Raw genomic sequence first — 22,086 nt, forward strand, 5'->3', positions numbered from 1 at the left:
TGACAGGTGAACATAGTTGAAGTGGGCATGGGCTGGCCTGGTCCTGGGGCTCTTGGTACAGAGGGCACCCGGGCAGGACAGCTGAAACTGATAGTGGGTACAAGCTGTGGTGTCTTGGGGTGCTCAGTGCAGGGGGTGCCCTACAGGAGCAGTTGGAGCTAAGGCAGGTTATGGGCCAATGAATCCTGGAGCACTCCACACAGGGGTGCTTTGGTGGAGTGGCTGGAACCATGGCAGGCACTGGCCAGGGGTTCCTGGAGTGCTATGCCACAGGTGCCCTGGCAAGTCCTCTGGAGCCAAAGTGGTGCAGGTTTGGAGTGCTCTGGGGTGCTCTGTGCCTCTGTCATCTGACAGATGGCTGGAGCTATAGTGAGCACTCACTAAGGGTGTCCTGGTGTGTGCCCCATCTGGGCTGCAGCTGAGGCTGCCTTTGTGGGATGGCTGGGACTGGCATGGGCTAGAGGCCTGGGTCTCACTAAGGTAAGCCTGTTCGGGTACTCAGCCCCTGCCTCCATCCATGCTATCAAAGTGAAGGGGAACATAAACCATGGCACTTGCTAGCCCCTCCAACCTAAAGAGAATTCCAACAGCTTCCCCATCCTTTGGCAGAGTTCCCTTATATTCTAGTTGCTTTTTTTTTTTTCCCTGTGCCCCAGGGCATCCAGAGCTGGTATGTAGCCCTCCTTTAATGTTCACCATAAAAAAAAAAGATAGATTGCAATGACCACTGGACTCAAAACTTTTTATGGAATTTTTTTTCTCCTTTTCATTTGGAAAGAAAAATGGTAATGAAACTTGGGAGGGTTCTGTAAGATCTAACACTGAAAAGAGTTTACTGATCCCCATGGAGAGCTTGGGTTGAATATAATGAGGAAATCTGTAAGAATGTCATTTCCTTCTGAAATATATATTATTTTTATTCTACTTGCTAAATCACATAGGGTAATAAAGGTTAGTTTCCATTCACTGAACCCCCATTTTGTTTCTATCCTTTGGCATTTACATTGCTTCTAACATGATTATTTCTTTTAAAAAATCATCTATGGTCACAAAATCTAAGTAGATTAAAATACTGAAGCTAATTTTCAAATTTCCTACCAAAATAGTTGTTAAACAAAGGGTATTTGGGAGAAAGGAATTGGTAAAAGTAATAATACCTTCTTACCCAATTAACCAAATTCTTTCTTAAATATTTAAATAGTGCATAAAGAATAGCCCTTATATGAACTAAGATTCACCATCAGAAATGTAAAGTTAGTCCAAAGGGTCAATTAGTATACTTCATTATCCATTATGGTCACAGCTTTATATTACACCTTATTTTTGAATGAGAGCCTAAGTAACATTATAACAACTCCATAACCAAGGTAAAGTTGTAGTGCTCCTTTTGAAGGAAACCTATTTTGATTAAGTATCTGCAAGTTCAGAGAGCCTAAATTTTCTACCATATCAGTGTGACATTAGAGTGAATGAAAACCAAGGGGATATAAACCTGTCCTCCGCATTAAAAAAAAAAAAAATAGAAATCACCTGTTGGCACTATAGCATGCATTCACATTCAAATATGAAAAATACCACACAGAAACATTTTTAAAAAAAGATTTAAGATCATAAATAGGTCACTGTTGTCACAACACATTTCAGAATTGAGAAAAACATTTTGGCTTTTTAGAAAAGTTTTTTTTTTTTTTTTATCAATTCCCTCATCATTAAAAGGACTTGTACATTTTAAAATTTCCAGTCTCCTAAGGCACAATATTTTATCAGAATGCCAATATCATCACCCTGCTATAGCAGGAATAAGAGGCAAGGTATTAGCACTAAGAAAAACAGCAAATTTTATGGACAAAATCATCAATCATTTAAGAAAAGGGGGAAACAGACTAATGATCATTTTAGTTAAGACCCAGTGTTGTTATATAGGGCTTTGTGTTAAAAATTTTTGTTTAATCAAAGTATTTTAACTCAGATTTAATTCACCACAGAGGAGGTATGAGAGAAGAATGGGACTGGTAAAATACAGTATACTTTCTTTAAAAAGATTTGGAAGGAAAAAAATCAACTTAGAATAGCATATGGGGCAAACATCAAATGGAACCCAGATCAGAGGCCTAGTTTATTCCTAGTCTTCAGGCAGATCCAGAAAAGACGACTAGGTAAACCTAATACCTAGGTACATACTATGAAGCTTCTGTTCCTTAATCACATGGCCCATTCTAGCTTACCCCCTAAACACTGAGGTGTCGTGAAATACTATAATCAGATGCTTAAACTGTTTTCTTTATCCAACCAAGAAGTTCTTTAAGAAATGTGTAGAAATCTCATTTTTAACTCTACTTTGCTTTATCCTCTGTGATACCAACTGAACTTTAAAGGTTTATATGTACAATATGGTGATTTAGTGTTACTTTTAAAAGAAAAAAACCCCAAAGTTAGTGATTGTCCACAGATGAAACATCGGATGAGGTTCATGACTGAAATCAATCATGGAGTGTTAGTCAATTGTAAACGCTGGAAAGTTAAGACTGGGAAATGTGCATATCAGACACATTAGAGTATAACAGGAGAGGAAGGGAAGCCTATTTGTCATTCCAATTCTGATAAGGTACATGGTCTTCGAAATTCTTGTCCACGTTCATGGAGCCACTTATTAGATACTGTGAGAGAAAAAAAAATATTAATATTCTCTACTAACTAGTTTAACGAAGTTTCTATATAAGCTAAAAGTTTAAGACCAAATAAGATGAAGGCAGATGGTACTTAGGCACTTTTTTAAAAGCTTCCCTAAATGCCGGACACACATTTGAGAGTCTATGTATGTGCACTTCCTAAAGTTTCTGATGTTCAATCAAAGGCTTGAAATGAAAACACAATTGGAATTAAGATGTAGGTACAGAAAGAACATTGTTTTACCTGTTTGCAAAATACGATCTCTAATATAGACATTTTAAAAATGAACACAAAACCTCCACTCTACAGGAACAATTCTACAGTCACTACTATTATGTGCTCATTAAGTTTCCTTGATTCTAAGATACTGCTTTTCAATGTACCTCAAATAGAATTTTCTACTCCTCCTACATCCTAGAGCCCAATCAGTGGCATCAATGCGTACAAAATACCTAAACTAGAACCCCTAATTACTCTTTTATCTTTCTCAACTCCTGTTTCCAATCTTTTATTCATCAAACCCTGTCACTTTTCCTTGTATATCCCTTCAATCTCTTTACTCTCCAACAGTTTTGCTGCTGCCTTAGTCCAGGCTTTCATCCTCGCCCACTGAGACAAGGGAAAAGAGCCTTCTAATCTGATCTCCCAGTCACTAGCCTCTCTTCATTCTAGTCCAGTGATTCTCAAACATTATCATCAGGGGAGAGTTTTAAAATCCTAATGATCAGGTGTCACTCCTTAGTCCTGCTATGTCTGATATGATAGCCACTAGACACATGTGGCTACTAAGTACTTGAAAGGTGGCTAGTGACACATACTGGGATGGATTTATAGGGTTAAGTAATATGTATTAAAATAACTTCACCTGTTTCTATTTTGTTTTAATGTGGCTGGTCATGCTAACATGACCCTGAGTGTGTCTCTAGTCTCACATGAATCCTAGTCTCGGTCTCTAACAGGCCTGGAAAATATACTGCTCTTAGCTTCAAGACCAAACTTTTAAAATTAAGCTTTGAAGAAGCCTCCCCAAATATAAGGAGTCACCATCTGTTTACATCACTGTATTAGTGGGTACTATACCATATTCTAATTTATCCATTAGTATGTCTCAATCAGAGACAACTGTAACTCCTTGAGTGAAAGATACTGTCTTATTCAAGTGAGAACACTGTTAAAATCTGTCATCATAATTCTGAGCTGTTGAAAGCAAATACATTAAGATCAGAAACTGGCTTGGCTGAATCCCTTTCAATGTTAGGAGAAATCACAAGAGAATATAGGAAATATTTACCCCATTTGTTTCCCACTAGCACTGGACAGGCTGCATGCCGCGTACTATAATCTCCTTCTCCACTGGCAAACAGATTATACCAGAAAACAGCAGTTCCCTGTGGAGAATAATACAAAATTATCTCTAAATAAGATATCAGATTATCACTTTTTGCAATAATTAAATTTTCCTCTGTTCCTGTGAGGAAGTACACCTCTATGGCAGCATTATAGCTTCTCTAATAAAATTATAAAAATATGACAGTCATTTACAAAATTTTGGTGATCATATGAGAATGTTAACACCACAAAGTTGCTTGACAAATCTTACAATAGCAAGTTGGAGGGTTAAACATCATATGGAACCCATTTTATCTTATTTATTTAAAAGATTTTATTTATTTGACAGAGAGAGAGACAGTGAGAGAGGGAATACAAGCCGGGGGAGTGGAAGAGGGAGAAGCAGGCTCCCTGCTAAGCAGGGGGCCTGATGCAGGGCTCGATCCCATGACCCTGGGATCATGACCCGAGCTGAAGGCACTTAACGACTGAGCCACCCAGGCACCCCTGGAACCCATTTTAGGAATGAAAACTTTTAAGTACTAATCCTTGGTTGTTCATTACCTCTAGGTAATCATAACAATTGTGCCATAAAAATATTCAAAATTTTGGGGCACCTGGGTGGCTCAGTCGTTAAGCATCTGCCTTCGGCTCATGATCCCAGGGTCCTGGGATGGAGCCCCACATTGGGCTCTCTGCTCAGCAGAAAGCCTGCTTCTCCCTCTCCCACTCCCCTTGCTTGTGTTCCCTCTCTCACTGTGTCTCTCTGTCAAATAAATAAAATCTTAAAAAAAAAAATGTAAAATTTACCCAGTATACCTAGTAAGTAAATTTTACCTGGTAAGGATTATCTCTATCTTTAAAAATGTAGTTCATTAATTAAACCATGACACTGAGGTGCATCTCCTCAGGGAAAAAACAGACCCACAAAATTAAAATAACAAATGAATCTAGTTTACCTTTTTGGGCCAAACACTGGCTCCTACTTCAGGAAAAACAGTGGCTCCTCCTGCTGACACATCACTCATCTGTAAGAATTCCAGAGTATTATCAGAAGCACTGGTATAATAAAGTTAAATATGCCACTGTGAGGAAGATGGAGTACTGCAGAGAATATGAGAACATCTGAACTTATACCTAACATAGATAGGTTTGTGCATGCTACTCAGTTTTTAAACAAGATGCTGTTTAGGTTTACATACTTAAGTAAAAAAATAAAAAGCAAAGAAATAATAGAGTCAGGAAGGGAGATAAGGATATCTTTTATGTCTTATAGCTGGAGGTAAAAAGAGATTATTTAAAGCCAATACACCAAGTAATACAGGGGTATAATTATGCATTTATTGCACTAAAGTATAACCTCCATGGGGACAGGACTTTTCATTTATTCACTGCTGAGCTTTAATGTCTACAGTAGTAATAGTAGGTGCTCCTAACTACTAGGTATTTACCGAAGGAATATGAAAACACTAATTCAAAAGGATATATGTACCCCTATGTTTATTGCAGCATTATTTACAATAGCTAAATTATGTTAGAAGCCAAAGTATCCACTGAAAGATTAATGGATAAAGAAGATGTAGTGTATATATGCACAATGGAATATTATTCAGCCATAAAAAAGAATGAAACCTTGCCTTGCCATTTGCAATGACATGGACAGAGCCAGAGAGTATTATGATAAGCAAAATAAGTCAGAGACAGACAAATACCATATGATTTCACTCATATTTGGAATTTAAGAAACAAAACAAAGGGGCAGTCAGGGGTGGATGGGTTAAAGAGGTGATGGGGATTAAGGAGTGCACTTGTGATGAGCACCCGGTAATGTACAGAAGTGGTGAATCACTAAATTGTACACCTGAAACTAGTATCACACTGTATGTCAACTGTACTGGAATTAAAATCTTAAAAATTTTAAAATGTAACCTAGAATAAAAACACAAATCTTGGGACGCCTGGGTGGCTCAGTCGGTTAAGCATCTGCCTTCGGCTCAGGTCATGATCCCAGGGCCCTGGGATCGAGTCCCGCATCCGGCTCCCTGCTCGGCGGGGAGCCTGCTTCTCCCTCTGCCTCTGCCTCTCTCTCTCTGTCTCTCATGAATAAATAAAATCTTTAAAAACAAAACAAAACACAAATCTTCCAAATTGAGGAAGCACATGGACAAAATGAGACAAAGGAAACACAGATCATAAAGACTATCACAAATCAAAACCCAACTATGCTACATACAAGAGTCACATCTAAAACAAGGGACTTAAAACACTGAAAAAAAGATTTGCCAGGCAAATGTTATATCAAAGAAAACAGAGTTTGATCTTAATATCAGGCACAGTTTAAATTTAACAAAATAAAAGCATTAAGTGAGATAAATAAGGGTATTTTACTATGATAAATACAGCATCAGTAGCAAAGAGCTATCAGCTCTGTAAGCAATGAAAAAGTTGTGCTAAATGACCTATCTAGGAATAGTATTTAAACAATGGGGGAGGAATGCATTACTAATTTAATCAAAATGCTATATAATTAAAGGAGAACATATTAGTAATTAACATAAAATCTAATGGTCAAATCTAATATTCATGGATATTGGACCAAGTAATACAGCATCAATATCATAAAAGAAAAAAAATGTCTCTTAAACATCAGAAAAGATGACCAACCTCTCTAATAAGAGAAATGCAAATTAAAGCCACAAAAACTGCCAGTCTAATAAGTGAAAGATGTACAGATCAAAGTCTGACAAACATCATACTTAAAAGTGGGTTATAAATTGGTACAATTACGGAAGCTCACCTCTAAAAAGTACACAAGATTTCACAGCATGCATTTTGTATTATGTATCAGCTTCTCCCCTGGTTTTCCCTTTGTGGTAATTCTCTCTCATCTTTAACTTAGTTATATTACAGTACTTAAATCTTTTTTGGAAACAGATAAAGTTGTAAGAGGGGAGGGTGGGAGAATAATAAGGTAGGACGGTGAGAAGGTAGGTGGAATAGAGGGAAAGCGGAATGGAGGAAATAGGGTAAAAAACACACAGGGAAGGTAGCAGGGAGCAATGAAGAAAGAAAATGAGACTGAGCGGAGAGATACACCGATTTTGGTAGAGAGTGAGATAAAACAGCAAAGAGATGCCATTTTCGTATCATTCAAATGGGGATGGGGTGGAAAGTGCAATGAAATAAGCAAAATTTAAGTCTAGATATAAAATACATTTTTTAAGTTAACAAAGGTTACAACACTATAGATTATATTTTCCAAATATTATACCAATATGCCCTGTCCTACATGTTTTTTTACGTGACACTGATATTCTTATCGAGTGGCAGAGTCTATGTCCTCTCCCCCTGAACCTTGGCAGATCTTTGTAATTGCCTTAATAAAATACAGAAGTGACATTATTTGACTTCTGAGGGTAGGTAATGAAAATGCCATACATTTCAGCCTTGCTTTCTGTGGAGACATGAGCTCTTGTAATCCAGTCACCATGCTGGGAGGAAGCCCAGACCACATGCAGGTATTCTGGCCAAAGCCAGTCTCAACCTCAGCCTTCAAAATGACCCCAGTGCCAGTCATCCTCTGACCGCAAATGCATGAAAGATCCAGAGCAAGAACCAGGAGTGAAGCCCACTCAACCTCACAACCAAGAGAGATAAAAACATGGAACATTACATGAAAAACTAATGATGTACTGTTGGTGACTAACATAATAAAGTTATTTTAATCCATTCAGTTTTGTGGTGATTTGTGGTTATTTGTTATGCAGCAGTAGAGAACTGGAGCAAATATTATGACCAAAATTAAGATTGTTCAGTTCATATACCTAAACATATAGAAAAAATAAAAAAAATCATACTGTTTGAAACTTTAATAAACAATGTGAAAATGGTTAGTTACTCTCAATGGGGCTGCCACGGTGCTATAATGTGCTATTATCTTGATCTAGCTGCTGCTTACACCAGATGTGTTCACTTTGTAAAAATTTATGAAGTTAAATACTTATGATTTGTATACTTTTTCTGATATATATCAACAAAAAAATTCAAAAGTTTGTTAAAATGTGTGTGAATATATACAGAGATGCTTATATATGCATATTAACAGTCCATACTCCAAAATATCAACAATGATTATCTCCAAGTATAGAGACTGTTTGCAATATTAAAACCTGAATAAGAATGGTGAAATTACTATCTGAAGTTACAAATGCAAAAAAAACCGCTCCATTTATTCAGTTGTAAAAACTTTAAATTAGAATGTTAAATAAGGTCTAAGGAAAACAAACATCTGAACACATCAAAATAAATGTCATGTAATAAAATCCCATCCTAAAATAAAAATTTTAGCTGTAACTTACATAAAACAGCCATGTAGCAATTCTATTTCCTGTCCCCAGCTCTTTGAAAGCATCTGGTTCATCTTTCTGTGAATAAAACACAATGAAATTCAGTAATGCAAATTATCTAGTGGCAACTAAACACCAGTAATATGCTAAAGGATATGCCTAAAACAACCCAAAAAGGTTCATTTATAATGTCTGGTGCACAATATATAGCAGGCACTTAAAATACTTGTTGGATTTCAATTCAGCTTGTACAGTGAATACTTTTGATAAGATCATTGCAGGGAAAAAAACCCCAGATTTTAGCCTAAATAACAAAAACCAATATCTACTATCTACAGATTAATAAAATTCATGCCTATAGTTTTCCTTCCAAAAAGAAGACATGAGAGCCTCATAGCTACATTCATGAACTCTGTTCTCTGTGGGTGAAAAATTTACCTTGAGATTTACTTTGAACTCATGATCCATTCAAATGTTTACTGCGATTATGCTTGTCATTCTTTTAGACAGTCAGCACTTTAATCTGGCTGGAGAATTCACATTTGGCTATTTAAATCTGAATTAGGGGTGCCTGGGTGGCTTGGTCTGATAAATGTCTGCCTTTGGCTCAGGTCATGATCTCAGGGTCCTGGGATCGAGCCCCGTGTCAGCTCCCTGCTCAGCAAGGAGTCTGCTTCTCCCTCTCCCTCTGCCCCTACCCCCTGCTCATTCTCTGTTTCAAATAAATAAAATCTTTTTTAAAAAATCTAAATCAAAATACAATACAGTCTCTTGGCAGTTATCCCAGGAAAATGGAAGTCGATTTTTCACACAGAAATTTACACACATCTTTGTGACAGCCCCAAACTGGAAACTACCCTAACATCCTTCAAAGGATGAATGACTAAACAAACTGAGGTGTGTCCATACCATAAAATAGTACTCAGCAATAAAAAAGGAACACACTATTGTTACATTCTGTAGAACATGAACCTCAAGGGAATTCCGCTGAGTGAAAAGAGAAGATCTCAAAAGGATACATACTGCATACAAGCCTATCTAACATTTGTGAAATGACAGTTAAGGAGACAGGTTAGCTGAGTGCTTACCAGCAGTGAGGCATGGGAAGCAAAAGGGTGTGTGCAGCTACAGAGCAGTACTATAAGGGAGTCTGGCAGCGACGGTGCACTTACGCACCTTGACTGGTGGTAGTTTCACAAAGCTACACATGTAATAAAACTGTATAGACACACACACACTCAAAGTAGTGTAAATGTAACTGGTGAAATATGAATAAGCTCGGTGGCTTGTGCCAATGCCTATTTCTCGGTTTTGATAATGTGCTACAGTAGTGGAAGATGTTAACAGTGGGGGAGGCTGAGGGAACAGTTCACGGGACCTTCCCGGTACATTTCTTTACAACTTCCTAAGAATCTGTAATGATTTCTAAATAGAAAAACTAAGAAAAAAATTTAGTTGCACTAATGTCAGGACTTGAATTATACTCTTTCACATCATTCACGACTTTCAGACATTTTTCAATAATTGAAAATAGAAGGGAAAGAAACTAAAAATATACTCTTTGCTGGCCTACACAGAAGAGTCTAGGGCTCTGGGATTTAAGATGGTCAAGGGCTATAACACAATAAAGGCTGTGTTTTCTTTCAAAAGAATATACCCTTATTTTAAAATGGTAATAGGATCAATAAATTTATTAAAGTACCTGAGACAGTTCTTAGTTCTTAGAATTCATTTTTTAAAAATACTTCTTCCTGAATTTATTTATTTATTTTTTTAAAGATTTTATTTATTTGACAGAGAGTGTGCATGTGCACAGTCAGGGGAGCTGCAGAGGGATGGTGAGAAACAGGCTCCTCACCAAGCAGGGAGCCTGACATGGGGCTAAATCCCAGGACCTCGGGATCATGACCTGAGCCAAAGGCAGACGCTTAACCAACTGAGCCACCCAGGCACCCCTAGAATTCATGTAATTATGATAAAGCTTAATTAATTAAGATTTGGTAATGTATAATTTATAGCTTAATGTGAAAAAAGTTGTACCTTTTTAGCAAACTGCTTCAATATTATTTATTCTCCAGTGTCTCTACATCTATTTTGTATTTATCTTCCTCTCTCTCAGCATATTCTTGTAATTTCTTCAGATTTATCAGCTAATTTACTAATTCACTTCGACTGTCTCTAATCTGTTTTAATTTATCCAAACTTTAAATTTCAACAATTACTTTTTTCTACCTAGAGCTTCCATTTGTTTTTCAAATGTTAAATCATTTTGAAAGTTTATTAATTTTTATCCTTTAATTTTTAAAAAGATTATACAGTTATTTTATATTCTGTATCTGATAATTCAAGTACCTAACATCCTGGGGGCATCTAAATGTGTGGGTTGTTTCAGTCTCACCAATGGTGTCTGTCTTATTACCAGTTAGTAATTTCTTTTTTAATCAGTTCCTATTTGGCTGACCTTAATCTTTAAAATTCCTGAGGTGTTAGAATGAGGATGCCTGTTTTCTGCCAGGTACCAAGGAGCACTACCTAACTGAACAACTTTAATTTCTCCTCTTCCAGGGTAGTGAAACTTCAAATCCAAGGTTCATGTGGGAGCAGGTCTATGCTTTCAAACTTCCAGAAAAGGCTCTCATACACATTACATCCCCACCAGGGTGATGACAAGCAACTCTCCTTAAGGCTCCTAACTCAAAGCAGATTATTTTCAAGGCTATTCGTTCTCTGAGGGTGTAATCCTTTTGGAGATTGTTTTATACATGGGTCTCTCAGGTTCAGTAGCCTGCACAGTAGGTTCTCCCACAGTCCCCAAAGCTCTATATTCCTGGAGGCACATGCTTTCAGCTTCAGCTTTTCTGCCACCCCCTTTAACTCTAATTTTAGTTTCTAAGTTTTCTTTGTTCATTTTGCCTTTGGGAATTTCCTTTACTTTCTTCCAGGCTCAGCAATGCATTTAAAAGTATCTAATTTTTTTTACTGTGTATCTAAGGGTTTTTTACTGCTAAAAAGGTTTTATACGGTATCTATTCCACTATGCTTCCACAAATTGCAAACAGACTATAAATTTTTAATACTAAAAAAACAGAATTAACATGTCATGCCTGGGCTTCAGCAGAACTCCTACCTTCCCCATTTTTTTTACTTACCCGTGCAAAATCAAAATGGGGTTCATACTGTCCTCCAACTCCATAATTTGCTACCTGAAGGAGAGGAACAAAGTATGCATTAAAAAGAATCAAGACTACTATTCAAAAAACTTATAAGTCCTATTTTGGTGTCTTATATGTCATGGTTATGTACTCCTAGAGAAATAAGAAGCAAAGCAGTTTAAATCAATTAGAGTTCCTAAGGAACCTAGGATAAAAATCTAAGGACAGCTACTATATGATTATTTTAGAACCTTAGTTAATATGTTTTTCTTTAGCAAATGTTTGGGGTACATGTTTTCCTCTAATACATAACAAACTAAAATTTGAGTTAGAATTTTTAAATTAAAATGTTTAGAGTTAAAATTTTCTAGAATCAGGGTTTTGAGTTTTTTAAAAGATTTTATTTATTTATTTGACAGAGAGAGACACAGTGAGAGAGGAACACAAGCAGGGTGAGTAGGAGAGGGAGAAGCAGGATTCCCGCGGAGCAGGGAACCTGACGTGGGGCTCGATCCCAGGACCCTGGGATCATGACCCAAGCCGAAGGCAGATGCCCAACGACTGAGCCACCCAGGCGCCCCAGGGTTTTGAGATTTCTATTATTAATTTTTACTAAATATTTTCCTTTGGAATTTAAATCAAGACTCATGTTTCCAAAGTCCCAAATGCTGGGAAACCCCCAATCTATTTTAATAAAATCTCCTACACATTTTTTTGCCCTAAGGTAAAAGAGGGAGGAAGTTAACATGAAACTTAATTATTCCTGCTGAAGGGCCCTAACAATTTCAGTTGATAATGACAATCTCAGTGTGAAGCAGCAAAAGGAAGTAAGAAAAGTATCTCTAAGTTCTAGTTTTCTCAGTTATAATATATGTAACTTTCAATACAATCTGTTTTCTTATCTGTAAACTAAGGAGAATGATACCTTCCTTAACTCCTTCCTTGAATCCCAATGAAAGGAGAATGTAATTGAAACAGCCCTGCTGATGAAATGAAAGAACATAATTAAAAGAGTGTTGCTCACAGCCCAGCTGAGATACAGCATAGAAGAGGCAGCCGGAAAAACATGTGGGGTATACAGGAAGATTTATTTACTAATCTCAGAGCATGTACTAGAGGGACAGGGATTTTGGGGACACTTCTCTAAGAACAAAATAGCTAGAAAGTGTCATTTCCCTCCCTTGTTCCCCCAGCCTAGATATGCAGAGACCTGTGGGAACCCGGGCAGCGGAACACTCTCCTGCTCACAGTGAGAGCCCTGCCTCCACCTTCTTCTGCACACACGCCCCCTCCATCCCAGGCAGCTTCAGGTCCCCTCACACAGCAGACCTGCATGAACCTTACTAACTGCAAACCTCCTCCTTTCCTGAGCTCTTCTATGGACCCATCCCTCCATTCCAGCCTGGGGAGGACTTTTCCCAGGGGCTGGAAGCCCTCACCCGCAGAAACCTGTGCAGATCTTGCTAGCACCATGAGCCCCAGCTCTCTCCAATATACTCTTAGCCAGAGTCCATCCAAAGCAGTGCCACAAGCCTAGCAGTGTGCAAGTAGCCCTGACAGGGGCCTCTACCACTCCAAAGTGACTCCTGCCCTGAGGAGAGGTGAAGATAAATACATGCACCCAGCAGACTGGCTCAGCAGGGGGCCGGTCTGACTGCAGGCCCCACCCTCCAACAAAAGCTTCTCAGGGCAAAACACAGGGAAAGCACCCTGCAGTTCAGTACTACTGCATCTTTGGCAAACGTCTGATCTGACTCAACTTTAGCCCACAGTGGCCCCAGACTGGCCCACTAACAACACAGGGACCAAAACCTGCTCACAACAGGCAAGGAGAGTCATTGCAGACGACTGGACTGAAGGCAAACTTGGCTCAGCCACAACAGTAGGGTGCATGCAACATACAGAGGAGATACCCCTGAAGCACCGGGTTCTGGTGAACAGGGGACATTGCACTGCAGGGCAATACAGGACCTCTTCTTCATAAAGCCACTACTTTCAAGAGCAGGAGACACAGCTGACTTACCTGACACATAGAAACAGACACAGAGAGACAAAATAAGGGGACAGAGTACTATGTCCCAAAATGAAAGATCAGGACAAAATTACAAGAGACCTAAGTGAAACATAGGTAAGTAATATACCTGATAGAATATTTAAAGTAACAGTCATAAAGATACTCACTGGACTTGAGAACAAAGTGAAGGACCTCAGTGAGACCCTCAACAAAGAGACAGAAAACATAAAAAAGAGCCAATCAGAGATGAACAACTCAATAAGTGAAATTAAAAATACACTAGAGGGAATAAATAGTAGAACAGAGGAAGTAGAACAGAGTAATGGAAAGCAATCAAGTTGAGCAGGAAAGAGAAAAAAGATAATAAATGAAAACAGACTAAGAGAACTCAGTGACACCATCAAATGTAGTAATATTTGCATTATACAGATTCTAGAAGGAAAAGAGAAAATAAAAGGAAGCAGAAAATTTATTTGAAGAAATAATAGCTGAAAAGTTCCCAAATCTGGGGGAGGAAACAGAAATCCAGCTCCAGGAGGTGCAGAGAACACCCAACAAAATCAACATGAAGGTCCACACCAAGACACAAAGTAATTAAAATGGCAGAAAGCAGCGACAGCGAATTTTAAAAGCAGCAAAAGAAAAGTTACATAAAAAAAGAAACCCCATAAGGCTACCAGCAGATTTTTCAGCAGAAACTTTGTAGGACAGAAAGGAGTGCCAGGATATATTCAAAGTGCTGGAAGAAAAAAAAACCTGCAGCCAAGAATACTCTATCCAGCAAGGCTATCATACAGAATAAAAGCAGGGGTAGTTTCCAGGCAAACAGAAATTAAAGGAATTCATGATTACTAAACCAGCCCTATAAGAAATGTTAAAGGGGGACTCTGAGTGGAAAGGAAAGACCATAAGCAGGAGTAAGAAGAGTAGGAAGCATAAAAGCAATAAAATTAAGCATATCTATAAAAATCAGTCAAGGGTTTCACAAAATAAAAGGATGTACAGTATGACACCATATACCTAAAATGTGGTGGGGGTAGAGGAGTAAAAATTTAATGATTTTAGAATGGATTTAAACTTAAGTGATCACCTACTTAATATAGACTACTATATGCATACGATGTGATATATAAACCTCATGGTGGCCACAAATCAAAAACTGGTAATAAATATGCAAAAAAATAAAGAGAAAGGAATTCAAGTGTATCATTATAGAAAGCCAGCAAAGCATGAGACGAGAACAAGAGAAAAAAGGAAAAACTACAAAAGCAACCATAAAACAAGTAACAAAATGGCAATAAGTACATACCTGTCAATAATTATTTTGAATGTAAATGGACTAAGCACTCCAATCAAAAAACAGGGTGACAAAATGGATAAAAAAGGCAAGACACATCTATATGCTACCTACAAGAGACTCATTTCAGACCTAAAGACACATGCAGACTGAAAGTGAAGGGATGTAAAAGCATTTATCCTGCAAGTGAAAGTGAAAAGAAAACCAGGATAGCAATACTTATACTGGACAAAACAGATTTTAAAACAAAGACTGTAACAAAAGACAAAGAAGGACACTATATAATCATAAAGGGGACAATCCAACAAGAAGATATAAAATTGTAAACATTTATGCACCCAACATGGGAGCACCCAAATACATAAAACAGCTAATAACAAACATAAAGGTGGGTGCCTGCATGGCTCAGTTGGTTAAGTGTCTGCCTTTGGCTCAGGTCATGATCTTGGAGTCCTGGGATTGAGCCTGTGTTGGGCTCCCTGCTCAGCAGGGAGTCTGCTTCTCCCTCTCTTGCCCCTCCCTTTGCTCCTGCTCTCTCTCACTCTCTCAAATAAAAATGTTAAAAAAAGAAACCATAAAGGAAATAATTGATAATGTTACAATAATACCAAGGGAATTTAACACTCACACCAATGGACAGATCATTCAAACAAAAACAATCAATAAGAAAAGAGTGGCTTTGGATGACACACTGGACCAGATGGATCTAAAAGATATACTCAGAACATCCCACCCTGAAACAGCAGAATACACATTCACATGCACATGGACCATTCTCCAGAACAGGTCACATATTGGGTCACAAAACAAGTCTCAACAAATTAAAACGATTAAAGTCATACCAAGTATCTTTTTTTTTTTTAAAGATTTTATTTATTTGACAGAGATAGCGAGAGCAGGAACACAAGCAGGGGGAGTGGGAGAGGGAGAAGCAGGCTTCCCGCGGAGCAGGGAGCCCAATGTGGGACTCGATCCCAGGAACCTGGGATCATGACCTGAGCCGAAGGCAGACGCTTAACAACTGAGCCACCCAGGTGCCCCCAAATATCTTTTTTGACCACAATGCTATGAAACTAGAAATCAACCACAAGAAAAAACTGGAAAGAACACAAATACATGGAGGTTAAATAACATGCTACTAAACAATGAATGGGCCAACCAAGAAATCAATAAAAAAAAGTACATGGAAACAAATGAAAATGGTCCAAAATCTTTGGGATGCAGCAAAACCTGGCCTAGGAAGGAAGTTTATAGCAATGCAGGCCTACCTCAAAAACAAGAAAAATCTCAAATACACAACCTAACCTTATACCTAAGAGAGCTAGAAAAAGAACAAACAAAACCCCAAACCAGTAGGAAGAAGAAAATAATAAAGATTAGAGCAGAAATAAACGAAATAGAAACTACAAAAACAGATCAATGAAACCAGGAGCTGATTCTTTGAAAAGATCAATAAAATTGATAAGCCTCTAGCCAGACTCATCAAAAAAAAAAAAAAAAAAAGAGGACTCAAACAAAAACAGAAATCAAAGAGGAGAAATTACAATCAACACCAAAGAAATACAAAGAATTGTAAGACAATATTAGGAGAAATTATATACCAACAAATTGGACAACCTAGGAAGAAATGGGTAAGTTCCTAGAAACATATTAACCTCCTAAAACCAAATCAGGAAGAAACAGAAAATAGAGACTGATTCGGCAATGAAATTGAATCAGTAATCAAAAGCTCACAACAAACACACATCCAAGACTAGATGGCTTCACAGGTGAATTCTACCAAATATTTAAAGAAGAGTTATACGTATTCTCAAACTGTTCCAAAAATAGAAGAGGAAGGAAAGCTTCTAAATACATTCCATGAGGCCAGCATTACCCTGATACCAAAACCAGGTAAGACACTACACAAGAGAAAACTACAGGGCAATACCTCTGATGAACACAAAAATCTTCAACAAAATATTAGAAAACCAAGTTCAACAATACATTAAAAAACTCATTCAACATGGGGTGCCTGGGTGGCTCAGTAAGCCACCGGCTCTTGATTTCAGCTCAGGTCATGATCTCAGAGTCCTGGCACTGAGTCCCATATTGGGCTCTGTGCTTAGAGGGTGTTTGCTTGACTCTCCCTATCCCCTTGCCCCTCCTCTTGCTCTCTCTCAAAATAAATAAATAATCTTTAAAAAAAATACAACTCATTCACCACGATCAAGTGGGATTTATTCCTGGTATGCAAGGGTGGTTCAATATTTGCAAAACAATCACTGTGATATTGTCACATCAATAAGATAAAGGATAAAAACCATGTGATTATTTCAAAAGATTCAGAAAAAGCATTTCACAAAGTATAACATTCATTCATGATACAAACCTTCAACAAAGTAGGTTTAGAGGGAACACAGTAACATGATAAAGGCCATATATGAAAAACAGCTACTCAAATGAGGAAAAACAGAGCTTTTCCCCTAATGACAGGAAGAAGACAAAGATGCCCTTTTTTTTTTTTAAGATTTTATTATTTATTTGACCTAGAAAGAGAGACAGAAAGAGCACACAAGCAGGGGGAGCAGCAGAGGGAGAGAGAGAAGTAGGCTCCTCACTGAGCAGGGAGCCCAACGCGGGGCTCAATCCCAGGACCCTGGGATCATGACTTGAGCCGAAGGCAGACACTTAACCGACTGAGCCACCCAGGTGCCCCAAGGATGTCCATCTTTACTATTTTTATTCAACATAGTACTGGGAGCCACAGCCACAGCAATCAGACAAGAAAAAAAAATAGAAGGCATTCAACATGGTAAAGAAAAAGTAAAATTTTCATTATTTGCAGATGACATGATACTATATATAGAAAATCCTAAAGACTCCACCAAAAAAACTACTTGAACTGATACTTCAGTAAGGTCACAGGATACAAAATTAATATACAGAAATCCATTTGCATTTCTATACACCGATAATAATGAAGTAGCAGAAAGAAATTAAGAAAACAGTCCCAGTTACAATTTAACCAAAAATAATAGAATACCTAGGAATAAACCCAACCAAGGAGGTGAAAGACATGTACTCAGAAAACTATAGGACACTGATGAAAGAAATTGAAGATGACTACAAAACACTGATGAAAGAAACTGAAATGGAAAGATATTCCATGCTCATGAATTAGAAGAATAGTTAAAATGTCCATACTGCCCAAAGCAATCTACAAATTTAATGCAATCCCTATCAAAATACCAATAGCATTTTTTACAGAACTAGAACAAAGAATACAAAAATTTGTATGGAACCACAAAAAACCTCCAATAGCCAAAGCAATCTACTTTTTTTTTAAAGATTTTATTTATTTTGAGAGAGAGGGAGAGAGAGAGCACAGCAGGGGGAGGGGCAGAGGGAGAGAGAGAAGCAGATCCCCTGCAGAGCAGGGAGCCAGACTCGGGGCTTGATCTCAGGACCCTGGGATCATGACCTGAGCTGAAGGCAGATGCTTAACTGACTGAGCCACCCAGGCACCCCTAGCCAAATTAATCTTGAAAAAGAAGAACAAAACTGCAGGTACCATACACAAACATAAAGTTGAAATGGATTAAAGAACCAATGTGATACCTCAAACCATAAAAATCCTAGCAGAGAGCACAGGCAGTAATTTCTCTGACATTGGCTGTAGCAACATTTTTCTAGACATGTCTCTTATGGCAAAGGAACAAAAGCAAAAATAAACTACTGGGACTACATCAAGATAAAAAGCCTCTACACAGCAAAGGGAACAATCACAAAACGAAAAGGCAAACTATTGAATAGAAGATACTTGCAAACGATGTATCTGATAAAGGGTTAGTATCCAAAATATAAAAGAACTTATACAACTCAACACCCAAAACACAAATAATCCAATTTAAAAATGGGCATAAGACATGAACACACATTTCTCCAAAGATGACATACAGATGGCCAACAGACCCATGAAAATATGTTCAACATCATTCATCATCAGGGAAATGTAAATCAAAACCACAATGAGATATCAGCTCACACCAGTCAGGATGGTTAAAATCAAAAATGCAAGAAACAACAGGTGTTGGCGAAGTTGTGGAGAAAAAGGGATCCTCGTGCACTGTTGGTGGGAACGTAAACTGCTGCAGCCATTGTGGAAAACAGTATGGAAATTCCTCAAAAAATTAAAAATAGAATTACCATATGATCCAGTAATTCCAGAATACAAAAACACTAATTCAAAAAGATATATGCACCATTATTTACAACATTTATTGCAGCATTATTTACAACAGCCAAATTTTGGAAGCAACTCAAGTGTTCATTGACAGATGAATGGATAAAGTTATGGTATATAAACACAACGAAATATTACTCAGCCACAAAAAAAGAACGAAATCTAGCCATTTGCAACATCATGGATGGATCTAGAGAAGATAATGCTCAGTGAAATAAATTAGAGAAAGACAAATACCATATGATTTCACTCATATGTGGAATTTAAGAAACAAACAAAGGAAAAAAGAGACAAACCAAAAAACAGACTTAACTATAGAGAACAATCTGATGGTTAGCAGATAGGAGATGGGTGGTGGGGATGGGTGAAACAGATGATAGGGATTAAGAGTACACTTATCATGATGAGCACTGGGTAATGTACAAAATTGCTGAATCACTATATTGTACTTCTGAGACTAATATAAAATTGTATGTTAACTATACTGGAATTTAGTAAAATAGAAAAGAAAAAGCATAAGCAACTAAAAAATACCCCAAAGCCAAAAAACAAAAAAAGACCTATCAGACTTCATCAAAATTCAAAATTTTGTGCCAAACGACACCATCAAGAAAATGTAAGATGACCTACAGAACGGGAGAAAATATTTGCAAACCATATATCTGATAATGCTCCTATATCCATAATGAAAAAAGAACACTTAACAACTCAACAATAAAAACACAAACAACCCAATTAATACTCAAAGGATTTGAACAAAAATTTTTTCAAAGAAATAAATGGCAAACATGCACATGAAAAGATACTCAACATCATTAGCCATCAGGGAAATGCAAATGAAAACTGTAATGAAAAAAAGAGACAAGGGTAAGTGTTGACAAGGATGTGAAAAATTGTAATCCTCATACTCTGTCATTGGAATTATAAAATTGTGCAGCCATTTTGGAAAACAGTTTGACAGTTCCTCAAACTATAAAGTCACCACATGACTCAGCAGTTCCATAGATACATATATACCCAAGAAAAATCTAAATGTTTGTACAAAAACGTGTACACAAACATTCATAGCAGCACTAGTCATTATAGTCAAAAAGTGCAAACAACCCAAATATCCTTCAGCTGATAGATACATGAAGTTGTGATACATCCAAACAATGGAATATTATTCAGGCATGAAAAAGAATAAAGTGCTATACACTGAAAACATAACATTAAGTGATATAAGCCAGATACAATAGGCCACATATTGTATTATTCCATTTATATGAAATATCTAGAAAAGACAAATTCATAGACAGACAGAAAGGAGATTAGTAGTTGCCAGTGGCATTAGGGAGAGGGAATGGAGAGTGACTGCTGAAAGTTTTTGAAGTGATGAAACAGTCTTACAATTAGATAGTGGTGATAGCTGCATAAGCATGTGCATGTAATAAAACCAGGGTAAATTTTAAGGTATGTGAATTCTATCTCAATAGAAAAGAGCAAAAAAACACATTAAAAAAAAAAACAAAAAACTGCCCCTGGTTACCCGACAGGTTTAGTTAGGAATGACAAAAAATTATAGTATGCTTAATAAATATTAATGTTACATATTGTTCCTTTCCCTATAAATTTATACTTAACAGTAAGAGTTTTTAATGTTTTGTAAAAGAATTTTAGAGCTCACAGACTAATCCTAATTTTTCCCATTGATTATTAAAGAGTAGTTTGCTTGGTTTCAGCTTGCATATTCACTTTTAGGGTCCCAAGCTCTCCTACAATACCTAATCAGTGCCCGTACAATATTAGGAAATCTCATCTGCAACATTTTTGGAAAAAGTGTAAAGAAATAATGTGACAGCATATGGTTTAAGGATAATGTGATTACCTACCTGTAATTCCTCTGCTGTGGAAACATCTAGTCCTGTTAGATCTTGTATTCTCATATTAATTCGAGACACCACAGGGTTTTCATAGCCAGAGAGCCAGGCACTAAGAACAAGAAGAAAATATTACTTATAATGTTTCAATACATAAAGACTAACAGCCATCATTTTAAAAGCCATAATATATGGGACAATAAGACTTATCTATAGGCATTTAGTTGGCTTGCTTGTTTGATATGATTTTTATTAAACAATGTTGTCATTTTTTAAAAAATGCTACATTTTACAGTTAAAGGTTAGAAAAGAAAAAAACTCATTTATTACAGAGTTTCTTTGAAAACAGTTGGATTAATGTAAGAAGGCTATATAGGGCTATTACAATGAGAATTTTTAAAAATTCTGTAAAAATACATACCAAACTGAAAACAATTTTTCTTTTTACATAAGGCATAGGAACTGACTGGGGTGGAGGTCATAGGGTTTTTAGCTTGATTTATATAGTGTAAATATTTTATAAGAAAAAAATTCATGTAGGGGTGCTTGGGTGGCTCAGTCAGTTAAGCTTCTGACTCTTGATTTCGGCTCAGGACATGATCTCAGGGTTGTGAGATTGAGCCCTGTGTTGGGCTCTGTACTCAGTGGGGAGTCTGCTTGGGATTCTCTCTCCCTCTCCCCCTCCCCCCGCTCATCACACACTCTAAAATAATTAAATCTTAAAAAAAATAAAAATTCATGTATTACTTGCATAAATAAAAATAAGTTTTTAAAAGGTACCAAAACACACCCAGTAGGACTATAATAAAAACAGGTGGACGGGGGCACCTGGGTGGCTCATTCAGTTAAGTGTTCAACTCTTAGCTCAGGGCCTGATCTCAGGGTCTTGAGTTCAAGCCCCATGTTGGGATCCATGCTGGGCGTGAAGCCTACTTAAAACAAAATAAAACGAAAAGATGGACAATAACAGGTGCTGATGAAGAATGTGAAGAAATCAGAACCCTCATACATTGCTGGTAGGAATGTAAAAATGGTACAGCCGGTTTGGAAAACAGTTTGTCAGTTCGTCAAATTTTTAAACATACAGTTACTGTATCACTCAGCAATTCCACTTCCAGGTACATACCCAAGAGAAATTAAAACATATGTTCATACAAAAACTTGTACATGAATGTTCATAGCAGGATTATTAAT

The 22,086-nt window shown here is 37.3% G+C and overlaps 1 protein-coding gene across 2 annotated transcripts in view; it reads right to left on the reverse strand.

Moving 5' to 3' along the window:
* Positions 1 to 1,583: 1,583 nt before the first annotated feature.
* P4HA1 (prolyl 4-hydroxylase subunit alpha 1) overlaps positions 1,584 to 22,086 on the reverse strand; it is an 82,907-nt gene continuing 62,404 nt past the window's right edge. For both annotated transcript variants that reach the window (XM_027595906.2, XM_027595905.2), the window contains exons 10-15: positions 20,905 to 21,004; positions 11,495 to 11,548; positions 8,358 to 8,423; positions 4,959 to 5,027; positions 3,962 to 4,058; positions 1,584 to 2,657 (exon numbers count right to left, since the gene is read on the reverse strand). In XM_027595906.2, coding sequence (XP_027451707.1) covers positions 2,587 to 2,657; positions 3,962 to 4,058; positions 4,959 to 5,027; positions 8,358 to 8,423; positions 11,495 to 11,548; positions 20,905 to 21,004 — 457 coding nt within the window. In that variant the 3' untranslated portion in view covers positions 1,584 to 2,586. The remainder of the gene's footprint in view (positions 2,658 to 3,961; positions 4,059 to 4,958; positions 5,028 to 8,357; positions 8,424 to 11,494; positions 11,549 to 20,904; positions 21,005 to 22,086) is intronic.

Source organism: Zalophus californianus, chromosome 15, assembly GCF_009762305.2.
Source record: "Zalophus californianus isolate mZalCal1 chromosome 15, mZalCal1.pri.v2, whole genome shotgun sequence".
NCBI classification, from domain to species: domain Eukaryota; kingdom Metazoa; phylum Chordata; class Mammalia; order Carnivora; family Otariidae; genus Zalophus; species Zalophus californianus.